Here is a 13906-nt window from a genome sequence, read left to right as displayed (position 1 = left end):
TCTCTCTCTCTCTCTCATTTGACCTCTTTCTCTCTCTTTCATTCTCTCTCTCTCTCTTTAACTCTGTCCATCACACTTTCATTGCCACTCGCTTCGTTTTCCTTGCTTGATCTCTCTCTCTCTCTCTCTCTCTCTCTCTCTCTCTCTCAGTCACAAAGATCCGGAGGACAGAGTCCGTGCCGTCGGACATCAACAACCCTGTGGACCGCCCGGCCGAAGCCCCTCAGTTTGGCACCTTACCAAAGGCAATAACCAAGAAGGTGCTGACCTTGATGACACACTACAGCAGTGATCAGTTCACACTGTGTGTACATGGTGTACGTGGCCAAAAGTTTGTGGACACCTGCTCATCCCACTTTTCTCCAGAAATGAAGGGTGTCGCTAATGTGTCACCCCCTTCTTTGCTGCAGTGGCAGCCTCAACTCTTCTGAGAAGGCTGGAACATCTAACAAGTTCTCTTAAAGTTGTACTCTCTAGACTGGGAGGAAGAAGAAGTCTAGCCAGTCATTAACAACAGCAAAAACGTAGCTGTTACGTTGCGTAGCTAATTTCACCAATGAAATGATGTAGAGTAAAAATATTGATGCTCGGAATGATCGATATCCATACTTGTCCAGCCACACAAGATTTTTGGTCATATTGTCGAGTCAAAAAATACTTAGAAGGCCACTATCACCACGCTGTGTTGTAACATCAATCCTCTTCTTCCTCCAAGGATCATCCGCCTGTGCTGAATCAACTGGACTCCAGCAGCAACCCGTCCTCCACCACCTCCTCCACCCCCTCCTCTCCTGCCCCCTTCCAGCAGAGCAATCCCCCTAGCGCCACCCCACCCCCCAACCCTTCGCCCAAGGGTCACCGTGACAACCGCTTCCACTTCCCAGGTGAGTGTTAATACTGCACCGTTGTTTTTGACCATCCATGACAGGCTCACTTTGATTAACCCTTAGATGTCTAGAGCTGTCTCTGTGGGATCCCCACACGGCAGGCATGATTCGGGCGCTGGATCATTCTCAGTGTTTAAGTGACACTGACGTGGTGGTTCGAGTGGATCAGACACAGCAGTGCTCCTGGAGTTTTTAAAAACTGGTCCACCTCGTAGATATAAAGTAGCTCACAGCTTGTGTTGGTCATGGACTACTGGTGGACTTTTCTTATTCCAGCGCTGACACTGAGACGTTTAAAAACTCAAGCGGCACTGCTGTGTCTGATCCACTTGGACCAGTGCAACACACGCTAACACCTCACCACCACGTCAGTGTCACTGAGTATGAGCCACCACCCCAATCATACCTGCTCTTGTGGGGGTGCTGTGTGGTTCTTACAAAGTTGAAGCTGTAAAATGGACAATGAGTGTAGATACAAGTAGATAATTTAATGACACCATTGTTTATTGGAGTATACAGTTATTTATGCTTATAACATATGTATTTGTACAGTTTCAGCCAACTATTCTGACCCATCTGTAACAGTCCCAATCCTTTACACACTAACAGGCTTCCAACATGGTTTCAATGGCCTTTTAACCACAGACCTTCTTCTCTGTCCTCTTCCTGCCTGTTGATTTCTCTCCTCCTTTTCTCCCCGTCCCTAAAGCTGCCTGCTACTTTCAGCATAGACAGCAGTTTATCTTCCCCGGTGAGTTTAAACAAAGCTCTGTAACTCTCACAGCCCGTGGCCACTTTTCTCCTGAGTGCCCCTGACCCTCGTCCAGTCGTCGTATCCTCGTGTGCAGTGATGTATTCTTTAAAACAGAATGCTTTGGTCAAGAAAAGCGGATGTTGCTAATACTGAATGGAAACGAATAGCCACTGAGTATGAAATGATACATGTGATTTCAGGCTGTTTGTTTTTTAGCATGGGGTCATTCCATAAAAAGAGGGCTATTTGAGTCCAGTCAGGAACAATCAGTACCTTTAATTCAAGACAGAAATGAGCTGTTTTATGTGGCCAAAATTGTGTGGACACCTCTTCAGTCCCACTAGGGTGTTTTTCCTGACTCCTCTGAGAAGGGTTTAGACACATATTTAAAAACATTTCTGTGGGAATATGATGACTTTCGGCCCTAAGGTCAGGTACTGGTGTTGGGTGGGGAGTTCTGGAACACCAACACCAATCCAGACCATCCCAAAGGTAATCGATGGAGCTCCAAAACTCCAGAGAATGCTGTTTCACTGCTTCACAGTGACATGTATGCTTCTGTCTGCTCATGTGCAGATACTTCAGAGTCTGACATCATTCCCAGTAAACAAGGAACGTCCCTGGACGTTCAAAATAGGTCCAAAAGTAGTCAGTCCGTCAAGGACATATTATAAACGTCAATGGACGTCCAAAATCCATCTTAATAAGTTAGTTAAGTGGTGACCCATCGATAACGTCATAAAACGTCCAAAACAGGTTTTATACAAGTAATTTATTTCGGGACCCCAGTAATAATGTCAACGGACGTCCAAAATACGTCTAATAGTCGTCTTTTCAATGTCTGTGTTTGGACGTCTTTTCAACTTTCATTTTCAACCTTAAGAGAACGTTGATTAGACGGCAGTCATTACGTTATTTCAACGGCTAAATGTTTACTGGGTTCTGTGATTTTCTGTGGAGATTTTACAAAGCCAAAAGTCATTTTTAATTGGCACAGATGTATAAAATTGATCACAAAAGCGGGTTATTTCCATTCATTGTTAGCCACTTTAGCATGTCTCCTCAGTCTCTCTTTCGCTGAAGTGCTGCATGCCTCTAGTCTTGTCTGATGTTGTATTTTGGTTGCGGGTGCCTCCTGCTGGTGAAAGGTGGGATTGCATTTCTGGTCACTCTTGAGTTACGCCTCGGCTAAAGAGGTTCCTGTTCTTAAAAAAAAGGAAAAAGGAAGTTTATGAGGATTTGCAGCTGCACCGACCAGGTATTTGCGTTTTGGGATGTTAATATATCCATTTTGTTTGCTTTGCAGATGTGTCCAGTTCTAATACGCTGCACCCAGAATGCCTGCCGGACACAGTGTAAGGGCAAGCTTAGAGGTTGTATATGTTTCAGTTTTCTTCTGGTGGTTTTATGGTGATTAACTGTTTGATGTTTCCTCCTGCAGTAGTGAGATTGAGGCATCAGCAGTGGATTCACATGCTGTGTTGGCTGAGCATGAAGATGGGGAGGTAAAATGCACCTTTATGCCCTATGTATTAACAGGTAGTGTCTCTGTCACACAGCTTCAGGGACCTGGAGGTTGTGGGTTCAAGTCCTGCTCCGGGTGACTGTCTGTGAGGAGTGTGGTGTGTTCTCTCTGTGTCTGCGTGGGTTTCCTCAAGGTGACTGTCTGTAAGGAGTGTGGTGTGTTTTCCCTGTGTCTGCGTGGGTTTCCTCCGGGTGACTGTCCGTGAGGAGTGTGGTGTGTTCTCCCTGTGTCTGCGTGGGTTTCCTCCGGGTGACTGTCTGTGAGGAGTGTGGTGTGTTCTCCCTGTGTCTGCGTGGGTTTCCTCCGGGTGACTGTCTGTGAGGAGTGTGGTGTGTTCTCCCTGTGTCCTCGTGGGTTTCCTCCTATGGTCAAAAAACACATGTTGGTAGGTGGATTGGTGACTCAAAAGTATCCGTAGGTGTGTGTGTGTGTGAGTGAATGTGTGAGTGTGTTTTGCCCCGTGAAGGACTGGTGCCCCCTCCAGGCTGTGTTCCCGCCTTGCGCCCAGTTATTCCGGGTAGGACCCACCGTGACCCTGCACTAGATAAGTGGTTACAGACAGTGAATAAATGAATGATGTGTAATGATCATTAAAGCACAGTTTGTCTTGTATTTTCAAGTTGTGTCCAAAAAACAAAAAATGTCAAAAATGGAGATACAAAGCTTTGTCAAAACATTTAATCTATAGAAGACTTTATATAGAGGACATTATACACTGTGTTTTGGGTTGGAATGGTGTAATAAAACCCCACCACTTGGGGTTCAATAAGAGTCCTAGGGAAAGATAGTTAATGCTGCTCGTTGCAGTGTAGTGGGTAACACCCCTGTCCTCAACTATGGGTTTCGACTCCCTGCTTTGGTAACATCTGATGTGACACTAATATATTGCTGTTGAAATAGGGATCTTTCAAACGCCATAAAAGATGCACTGACCAGTCCACCTCACCTTTTTCCCTCCAGGAGGAAGGGGAAGATGACGAGGCTGAAGCGGAGGACGAGGATGACCCAGTGGTAGAAGAGGAGGATGAGGAAGAGGACGAGGGCGAGGAGGAAGAGAGGGGGGATGAGGAAGAGGAGGAGGAGCTGAACGGCGGCTCAGAGGGCGAGTGTGAAGGCGATGAGCTGGACGATCTGCCCAGTGCCTGTGGCGGTCAGCACTGGAAAGGCCCCATCTCGCGCAAGGCCAGCCAAACCAGTGTGTACCTACAGGTAAGAGTGGACAATGTGAATATATTTTAAAGTAACTCTGGGTAGTATTTTTACCTAAAAATTACACATTGAAAATCATTGTGATGACTCACCGAGCTGTAATAGAGAGAGTAGAGCTTCTGTCATTGCTACTCTGCGCTCAGCACTGCAGAAACTGCACTATGTAACTTTTGGAGGAGGGTAGGAAGATTTGTAGATGTAAACAAATGTAGGAGAGACAAAGGAAACACGTTTGACACCGCTAAAATTGGGGCTTTTGCCCTGTTGTCCATCCCTCACCCACAGGAGTGGGACATACCATTTGAGCAGCTGGACCTGGGCGAGTTGATCGGGAAGGGCCGCTGGGGTCGGGTCCACAGGGGCCGCTGGCACGGAGAGGTAGCCATCCGCCTTCTGGAGATCGACGGCAACAACCAGGACCACCTGAAGCTCTTCAAGAAGGAGGTGATGAACTACAGGCAGACGCGGCACGAGAACGTGGTGCTGTTCATGGGGGCCTGCATGGCTCCGCCGCACCTGGCCATCATCACCAGGTCAGTCCCGACTAAGACTCACAAACACTAACAACTGACCAGTTAAAAGATAAAAGACTCAATGCCGTGGGTCTGAAAAGTACTGCATGACCATTTCAGCACAATGTAAATGTATATACAAAATAACAGTGTATATTTTAAAAGTAAGGCAGCACAGTGGCGCAGCAGGTAGTGTCACTGTCACAGCTCCAGGGACCTGGAGGTTGTGTGTTCGAGTCCCACTCTGGGTGACTGTCTGTGAGGAGTGTGGTGTGTTCTCCCTGTGTCTGCGTGGGTTTCCTCCGGGTGACTGTCTGTGAGGAGTGTGGTGTGTTCTCCCTGTGTCTGCGTGGGTTTCCTCCGGGTGACTGTCTGTGAGGACTGTGGTGTGTTCTCCCTGTGTCTGCGTGGGTTTCCTCCGGGTGACTGTCTGTGTATTCCCAATGATTCCAGGGAGGCTCTGGACCCACCGCGACCCTGAACTGGATGAGCGCTTACAGATTAATGAATGAATGAATGAATTTTAAAACTATACAATGCCTTAGAACAGGAGCGCACTACTCCAGTGTTGATGGTGGGCAGCTTGGTAGCTCCCCGACACAAAACACACCCACTAAAACCAGCGGTTTACAGAAGAGTTGATTGAGAATGAGGTGTGTCTGACCAGGAAACTCTCAAACCTGGCTGGACACTGGAGTGGTCCATCCCTGCCTAAGAATCAAATACTAAATATGTGTCGCATCGATATATTTTTCCCTAGTTTCTGCAAAGGCCGGACATTGTACTCAATTGTGAGAGACACAAAGAACACACTGGACATCAACAAGACGAGGCAGATCGCCCAGGAGATTGTGAAGGTAACATATATAACACTGACTTGGACAGTCGTTGTGTCATTGTGGTATAAAGCTACATGCAATTTAAAGAGGACGGACCCTAAACTGAATATTTCTAGCATCCTTTAACCAATAAAATTATATCTGCAACCATTATCAAATACCATGCATGTACATGTCTATACAAATCCCGCCCCCTTGTCCGAGTCTCCCCAATCACAGCACAGGGCCCGCATTTATGTGACAGCGCAAAGACGAGGTTAAACAGAGCAACACGAGAAAGAAGAGCACTGAGTAAAAACAGAGGAAAACACATGGAAGAGAACAGAGAGAAAATGGCTAAAAAAAACTAGCAACTTGGTCAACACTAGTTGTCTTCATAAATACCCTCTATGTGACTTTACTTGACATTCGTAACATAATATAATGATTGTTTACTGTTGTCTTCATTGTCTTCTCTGTAACAGGGCATGGGTTATCTGCACGCAAAAGGGATCGTTCACAAAGACCTGAAATCCAAGAACGTCTTTCACGACACCAACAAGGTGGTGATTACAGACTTTGGGCTTTTCGGGATCTCTGGAGTGGTCCAGGAAGGGAGGTAAAGGTCGCTTCATACAGCACTGCTCTCACTAAATTCACCGGGTCCAGTACAAACGGTCACTGAGGGCGTGTTTACTTGTGTTCAGGCGAGAGAACGAGCTGAAACTTCCTCACGGCTGGATCTGTTACCTGGCTCCGGAGATTGTGCGTAAGATGAGTCCCGGCAACAATGAGGATCGCCTGCCCTTTTCCAATGCTGCTGACGTCTACGCCTTCGGGTGAGATCACCAGGAGCACTCAACTCCGCTTGGGTGTCTAAGTAAACTAGAGAAAACTAGAGAAAATGAAATGGTCCAATCAGAGATTTCCTCTGATGCGGTATCTGGGTAGATTAAACCAAGCGATTCCACTTGTATTTCTGCTTTCAGGACTATTTGGTACGAGCTACAAGCCAGAGACTGGCCCATCACTAACCAGCCGGTGGAGGCCACAATCTGGCAAGTGGGTAGTGGAGAGGGCATCAAGAAGGTGCTTGCAGAGATCAGCTTGGGCAAAGAGGTCACGGTGAGGGACTTCAAAGCTATTTACTAGTGTTCCTTCATCATTATAAGTGTTCATTACTAACCGCCGCGTGACCCTCGCCTTCAGGAGATCCTGTCGGCCTGCTGGTCATATGACTCCCGGGAGCGACCCTCCTTCACTCAGCTGGCCGACCTGCTGGAGAAACTGCCCAAACTCAACCGCAGGCTTTCCCACCCCGGACACTTCTGGAAGTCCGCAGAGTATGTATCCTAGCAATGGGGGGACGGTGTGTTGAAGTCCAGAGGAGAGCAGTCTGGTGTGTGGTTGGTGAATGTGAATGTGTTCAGGGAAGACACACTTTATACTTGGTTACGGTTATGTAATTTATTCTGTGTGTGTTATTAATGCAAATGAAATTAAGACTCGGCCATAACCTGGAAAAACTGAAGGTAAACCACATTGCTGATGAATCAAAGCACTGAATAGCACCGCCCGGTGATCGTTTTGTTAAATGCGAGTGAGATAAGCTACAAGCTAGTTCCACGAGGTGTTAATACGTTATACATAACTTCCTCAGTAACTGAGATCAGGTGATGAATTAAGGCAATGACCTCCAATATTTAGTTGATAATACTTTGCTGAATATGGTCACAATTTCAGAGCATCCCTAAATGTTGTCATAGTTTTGTGAGTGTGTATCAATTGACACCACTGTAGCGCTACTTTGAATCATGCTGAAAAAGAGATGGAGAGCTCAGTTTGTATATTTTCATGTGAATTGAACAGAAATCGCTTGGAGACAGCGGATATCGCATAGAGGATATGACTTAAAAATCACGTCTCAGTTTAGTTTTCTCTCATTTTCTCTGTTTTTATGAAGAGAGAGATAGAATTGACACTAAAAATGTTTAGCTCGAGTAGGTGATTTTTCTTATAAATAGCTTATAATATACAGGGGTTGGACAATGAAACTGAAACATCTGTCATTGTAGTGTGGGAGGTTTCATGGCTAAATTGGAGCAGCCTGGTGGCCAATCTTCATTAATTGCCCATTGCACCAGTAAGAGCAGAGTGTGAAGGGTTAATTAGCAGAGGGTAAGAGCACAGTTTTGATCAAAATATTGGAATGCACACAACATTATGGGTGACACACCAGAGTTCAAAAGAGGACGCATTGTTGGTGCACGTCTTGCTGGCGCATCTGTGACCAAGACAGCAAGTTTTTGTGATGTATCAAGAGTCACGGTATCCAGGGTAACGTCAGCACACCACAGAGAAGGACCAAACACATCCAACAGGATTAACTGTGGACGCCAGAGGAAGCTGTCTGAGAGGGATGTTCTGGTGCTGACCCGGATTGTTTCCACCAGAACTGTCCCTCGGGAGCTCCACAGTGTCAATACACACGGCCGGGCTGCTATAGACAAACCTTTGGTCACTCACGCCAATGGCAAACGTCGGTTTCAATGGTGCAAGGAGCGCAAATCTTGGGCTGTGGACAATGTGAAACATGTATTGTTCTCTGATGAGTCCACCTTTACTGTTTTCCCCACATCCGGGAGAGTTACGGTGTGAAGAAGCCCCACCCAGACTGTAGCATGCCCAGAGTGAAGCATGGTGGTGGATCAGTGATGGTTTGGGCTGCCGTATCATGGCATTCCCTTGGCCCAATACTTGTGCTAGATGGGCGCGTCACTGCCAAGGACTACCGAACCATTCTGGAGGACCATGTGCATCCAATGGTTCAAACACTGTGTCCTGAAGGCGGTGCCGTGTATCAGGACGACAATGCACCAATACACACAGCGAGACTGGTGAAAGATTGGTTTGATGAACATGAAAGTGAAGTTGAACATCTCCCATGGCCTGCACAGTCACCAGATCTAAATATTATTGAGACACTTTGGGGTGTTTTGGAGGAACGAGTCAGGGAACGTTTTCCTCCACCAGCATCACGTAGAGACCTGGCCACTATCCTGCAAGAAGAATGGCTTCAAATCCCTCTGACCACTGTGCAGGACTTGTGTATGTCATTCCCAAGACGAACTGACGCTGTATTGGCCGCAAAAGGAGGCCCTACACTGCACTAATAAATTATTGTGGTCATTGTCCAACCCCTGTAGGTCACGAAATGATGAAATGATGAGTGCTAATATAGGTATGAGGGATGAATATACGGGTTGGATGTCATCAAAAACTGGCTTAAACCTCCTGGATTCTACAAATCACCTACTCCAGCTTTAACTTCCGCTTCCTGTTAGAATTGTTCTCCCATCGACTAACAGTCTAACACCTGCTTCCTTTCTTCTCTTTTCTGTCTGTCCTTTTTCTTCCCCCTTTCCTCAGGTTGTAGCTGTCTGTGTGAAACACACAAAAGCAATGCAAAACAAAGCCTGGGTCTGCCTTGCATGCGTCCTGAAAATCCTTAATTCTTCTGGACTAAAGAGCAAACGCAAAAGCACTGACTCTGTCTGACACCAGTCCTGCTTCCACTGACCTGCAGCCTGATCTTCCACCTTAACACCTTTCTTCTTACCCTCTTCTGACGAGGGGAGACTGCTTGTGGCAATGCACAGAGGAGAGAGAGGGGGCTGGAGTTTGACGTTCATTTCTGATTGTTCTTTAAGGAGCTTGCGCTGCCTTTGGAGGAACGCATTTTTCTTTTTAGTAGTCGGGGGCACAGTCTTTGCTGCTAGTCTTGTCTATGCTGCTATTACGAGAAGGGAATGACGACCCAGTTTATCTGGTTTATGCAAAGTCTACATTAGCACCGCTGTCGATATTACACACCAGGAAATGTCAGACAGATTCCACCGGGGCTGCAGCTAGAACTAGAACTAACAGTCTACCTGTCGTTCTAAACCGCTTTTCACATCCACATCCAGGAATATTATACTCCACGGGAATCAGGGTCAGTGGCAAAGCTAGTCACAAACTTCCTGTACAGGTGTGTGCACCTGTCCAATTGAGCATCGCTGACCACCGCTGTCCTGGGGCCAAATTCTCACAAATATACTTTATCCCAGACCCATTCACAGTCTGTTCTGTGTTCTGTTATATTGCTAGAACATCTCTTATATCATACACTGTGCAAAATTTCTTGTAAATTTTACAGTAAAATACTGGCAGCAGAGTTCCCAGGTATTTACCGTATTTTTACAGGAACTCTACTGTATTTCATATTTACAGCATATTACTGTAATTGAGTAATACAATAATTTACTGTAAATACTGTGATTTACAATAAAATACTGTAGCAGACTTGCTGTAAATTTACAGCAATTTTTTTACAGTGTAGAGTACATTACAGTTTATACACAATGATGATCCTTATGCTTTACAGAGCTCTGTTTCTTAACCCCAGTCCTCGAGACCATTTTGTTCACCACAATTACAGTTTTCCACATCCACTGATCACACTTCTGGACAGTGCTGGACTCTACAACCTCTGCTGAGGTGACTCCTTAGCACTTATACATCCTATAATAAATCTACAGGCCCTTCTGAACGCTTCTGTCATGGATTAGATGAGCTTAGTAGAAGCAAAACCTGTCCATGACTCTTTGTTAATCGCGCCTCCGTTCTTGCGAGGGTGTATAGTGTAAAGCATACTGTAAAACATTAAACTGCACTCGTCTGCTTTGTCACGCTGCAGCTCTGTGCGGGGTTTGTTAGATATTTTCTGCATATGTTTATATATTTATCTGAATATGTATGAATCGGTGGTTCTTTGGCTCACAATAATAACAATAAATAAATAAGTGGCCCATGACACTGGCAGCTCCTCACGCCACCTTCTCTCACTCTCTCCTCTGGGTTGTGGTGTCTCGGCTGGATCTGGACTCCTCTGAGATGTAGCGTCTGCGTCTGCCTGGCGTCTAAGGCGCTCGGGCTGAGACAGACTCCGCCCCCTCCCCTCGCAGCTGGACGCTCTGAGCTTTTCTGCCTTTTCTTCACTTCCTTCGTGGTCTTGGTGCAGTGCTTCAGGCTCTGACATGTACTTTTGACTCTCTCTCTCTCTCTCTCAGACACACACACACACACACACTGATTCTCGTTTTCTCTCTGCACGGACTGACAATAGATGCTGTCTCTCTTTCCAAGTTAGTGCATAGTACCACTCTACATCCCCAAGGTATCTCTGCTACGGAGCGAGTTGGGGAACAAAAAGCGCTGTACGAACTCAAAACGTGTGCCGTGACAACGACAGGGAATGGTTTTATGGAAAAACTTTCTCTCACCCCAAGATCAGAGCAACATTTGAATAGAATCCACTGTATCGCTGAAGATAGTAGCAGCATTAGCAATAACAGACAATTATTAGGTTTATAAATACGTTTTTTTTAATTATTATTATTATTATTTATAATTCATTCATTATCTGTAACCCTTATCCAATTCAGGGTCGCGGTGGGTCCAGAGCCTACCTGGAATCATTGGGCGCAAGGCGGGAAAACACCCTGGAGGGGGCGCCAGTTCTTCACAGGGCAACACACACTCACACCTACAGACACTTTTGAGTCACCAATCCACCTACCAACGTGTGTTTTTGGACTGTGGGAGGAAACCGGAGCACCCGGAGGAAACCCACGCAGACACAGAGAGAACACACCAACTCCTCACAGACAGTCACCCGGAGGAAACCCACACAGACACAGGGAGAACACACCGACTCCTCACAGACAGTCACCCGGAGGAAACCCACACAGACACAGGGAGAACACACCAACTCCTCACAGACAGTCACCCGGAGGAAACCCACACAGACACAGGGAGAACACACCACACTCCTCACAGACAGTCACCTGGAGCGGGAATCGAACCCACAACCTCCAGGTCCCTGGAGCTGTGTGACTGCGACACTACCTGCTGCACCACCGTGCCGCATTTTTTATAATTGTAGTTTGTAATTCAAACCTTCTCCAGCTCTTTGGTTAGCATTTTATGCTAACTGTGGTGTAGTATTAAAAATGATAGTTGTCCTTTAATTCAACAACAAAAAAAAAACTAAAATATAAATAGAATGAAAATGGCAAGCGAGAATTGTTCGTCACTGCGTTCGTTACGAGTTCCGTCAAAAACGTGAAGCTAAAGCAACTGCATTCATTTTTTTCTGTTCAGTGAACGGTGTAAGTTACGGTTAAATGACAAAAGAGCAGATATTTTAGCAACAGTGATATTCAGGTTTTTTCCTTGGTACGAGGGTCTTATCTTTTTGAACGAGGACAGAACTATCCCAGTAAACAAGGAACGTCCCTAGACGTTCATAATAGGTCTAAAAGTAGTCTGTCCGTCAAGGACATATTTTAAACGTCAATGGACGTCCAAAATCCATCTTAATATGTCCAAAATGCGTTTTATAAAAGTAATTTATTTCGGGACCAATTAATAACGTCAATGGACGTCCAAAATACGTCTAATAGTCGTCTTTTCAATGTCTGTGTTTGGACGTCTTTTCAACTGTCATTTTCAACCTCATTACGTTATTTCAACGTTGAATCAACGGCAAAGTTAAAGATTCAACCAGATGCTAACTTTAAAGCTACAGTTAGCAAGTTTACCCGAACAGCTTCTTCAACATCGAGTTATTTTTATTTTTATTTATTTATTTTTTAATTAGGTCATGTGGCAAGGGTAGCATTCAGAACGGGTTGACGCCTTAGAGATTCCCAGTAGCTCTTTGACGTATTTTGAGTAATATATGCTGAATACTGTGGTTAAAACAAATAAAGGTGGGGGCTACAATGCTGTGCATAAAGAAATAGACTCCAAACAACATATTAAACTCTAGTTTTACTCTGCAGTGTACACAAATACAGGTTAAGGCTAGTATGCAATAAGGTGTGGCATTAGCCCGATGCTAAATGCGCAATATACGTCTCTATTTAGACTCGTAGCTCCAATGCTAAGCTAATGTAGCTGTGGACCTCCGACATGTCATTGCCTACAGTATCTACAACACCGTCAAATCTGAATACGAGTTCATTTCAAGGTTTTGTTTTGTTTTTGGGAAAATATGTGAATGGTTTTTGGGGTGAGATGAAACCAGTTTCTCCATCCGAATTATTCCTTATTAGAGCTGCAGAAATAAATGTCCAAATCCATGAGCCCTTTCACCCCTCATTCATTATGTCCACTCTTGACTGGCTGTTTTGCTGTAATTCTCCTAGATGATGGCACTCAAGTTACGGAAACTCTCTGAGTGAGAAAATGAACCTAAGGGAAGTTCTTGTTTTTAACAAGCACCTGTTTCAGCACATTCACCAGTCCCGTCAACATTACCTCTAGTGTGTTTGTGTGTATCATGCGTGCTTGTGTGTATTGCCGTGTGTGGGGTGTGTGTATGTATGTTTGGAAATGTAGGGGTTAATTCTGTGAACGACTGTGGTCTGGGAATTTTGGTGATGTGTACAATATACATGTATTAAAAAAAATGGGATTTATTTATTGTACAGCTAATGGACATAATTCTTTTAAGATATTTATACGAGCATTTTATATATATACTGTACATCATTGACATTTTTGAATAAGTACTGCTCCCCGGATCCAGATGTATATATATCTTTCTATTTTTTCATGTACAAAGACGCTGTAAAACATACCAATTGTACATTTTTTAGAATGGGTCAATACATGTTCTGTCATGTACAAATTCATATTTTTGTATTGCATGTGGCTACCATACTGTATACAATACACGGTTTCTGTTTTCATCCTGGAGAAACAATAAAACAAGGCTTGTCATGTGGCTGTGGCTGCATTTATACCTGCGTCCATGTCTGAGTTAAAGAATACGTCAGAGACCACCTTTCACTCATAGACTGTCCAGGCAAAGACTAGACCTCGGGACAAACTACAAACAAATCACTTCTTTGGTAGAGCCTACCAACCCACAGACTGTGAAACAAGACAATCCTGTCTGTTTTTAATTATTTTTTTATGCTGCGTCTTAGTGCAGAGATTTTAGAGTTGCCCCGCCCCCTCATCTGAGTCTGTCCAATCACAGCCCTGGACCCATGTTTATTTGAGAGCACAAACACTGAGAAAACAGAAGAAAGAGAACCGAGTGAAAACAGCTAGAAAAACAGAATTCTGCTCCTTGATTCTCACCGCTG

At 45.0% G+C, this 13906-nt stretch overlaps 1 protein-coding gene across 3 annotated transcripts in view; it reads left to right on the top strand.

The window, feature by feature from the left end:
• ksr1a (kinase suppressor of ras 1a) overlaps positions 1 to 13535 on the top strand; it is a 40044-nt gene extending 26509 nt beyond the window's left edge. The window contains exons 9-21 of one of the 3 annotated variants that reach the window (XM_066650795.1): positions 151 to 260; positions 716 to 884; positions 1597 to 1638; positions 2948 to 2996; positions 3083 to 3146; positions 4127 to 4375; positions 4661 to 4908; positions 5648 to 5744; positions 6191 to 6324; positions 6413 to 6544; positions 6695 to 6830; positions 6915 to 7048; positions 9135 to 13535. In XM_066650795.1, the coding sequence (XP_066506892.1) occupies positions 151 to 260; positions 716 to 884; positions 1597 to 1638; positions 2948 to 2996; positions 3083 to 3146; positions 4127 to 4375; positions 4661 to 4908; positions 5648 to 5744; positions 6191 to 6324; positions 6413 to 6544; positions 6695 to 6830; positions 6915 to 7048; positions 9135 to 9141 (1571 nt within the window). In that variant the 3' untranslated portion in view covers positions 9142 to 13535. Of the gene's footprint in view, positions 1 to 150; positions 261 to 715; positions 885 to 1596; positions 1639 to 2947; positions 2997 to 3082; positions 3147 to 4126; positions 4376 to 4660; positions 4909 to 5647; positions 5745 to 6190; positions 6325 to 6412; positions 6545 to 6694; positions 6831 to 6914 lie in introns of all 3 variants that reach the window. The other 2 variants (XM_066650794.1, XM_066650796.1) reach the window with 2 other exon arrangements.
• The last annotated feature ends 371 nt before the right edge of the window (positions 13536 to 13906 follow it).

The sequence above is a fragment of the Hoplias malabaricus genome, chromosome 18, assembly GCF_029633855.1.
Source record: "Hoplias malabaricus isolate fHopMal1 chromosome 18, fHopMal1.hap1, whole genome shotgun sequence".
NCBI classification, from domain to species: Eukaryota; Metazoa; Chordata; class Actinopteri; order Characiformes; family Erythrinidae; genus Hoplias; species Hoplias malabaricus.
The sequence above is the reverse complement of the archived record's forward strand: the minus strand, read 5'-3'. Positions and strand labels throughout refer to the sequence as shown.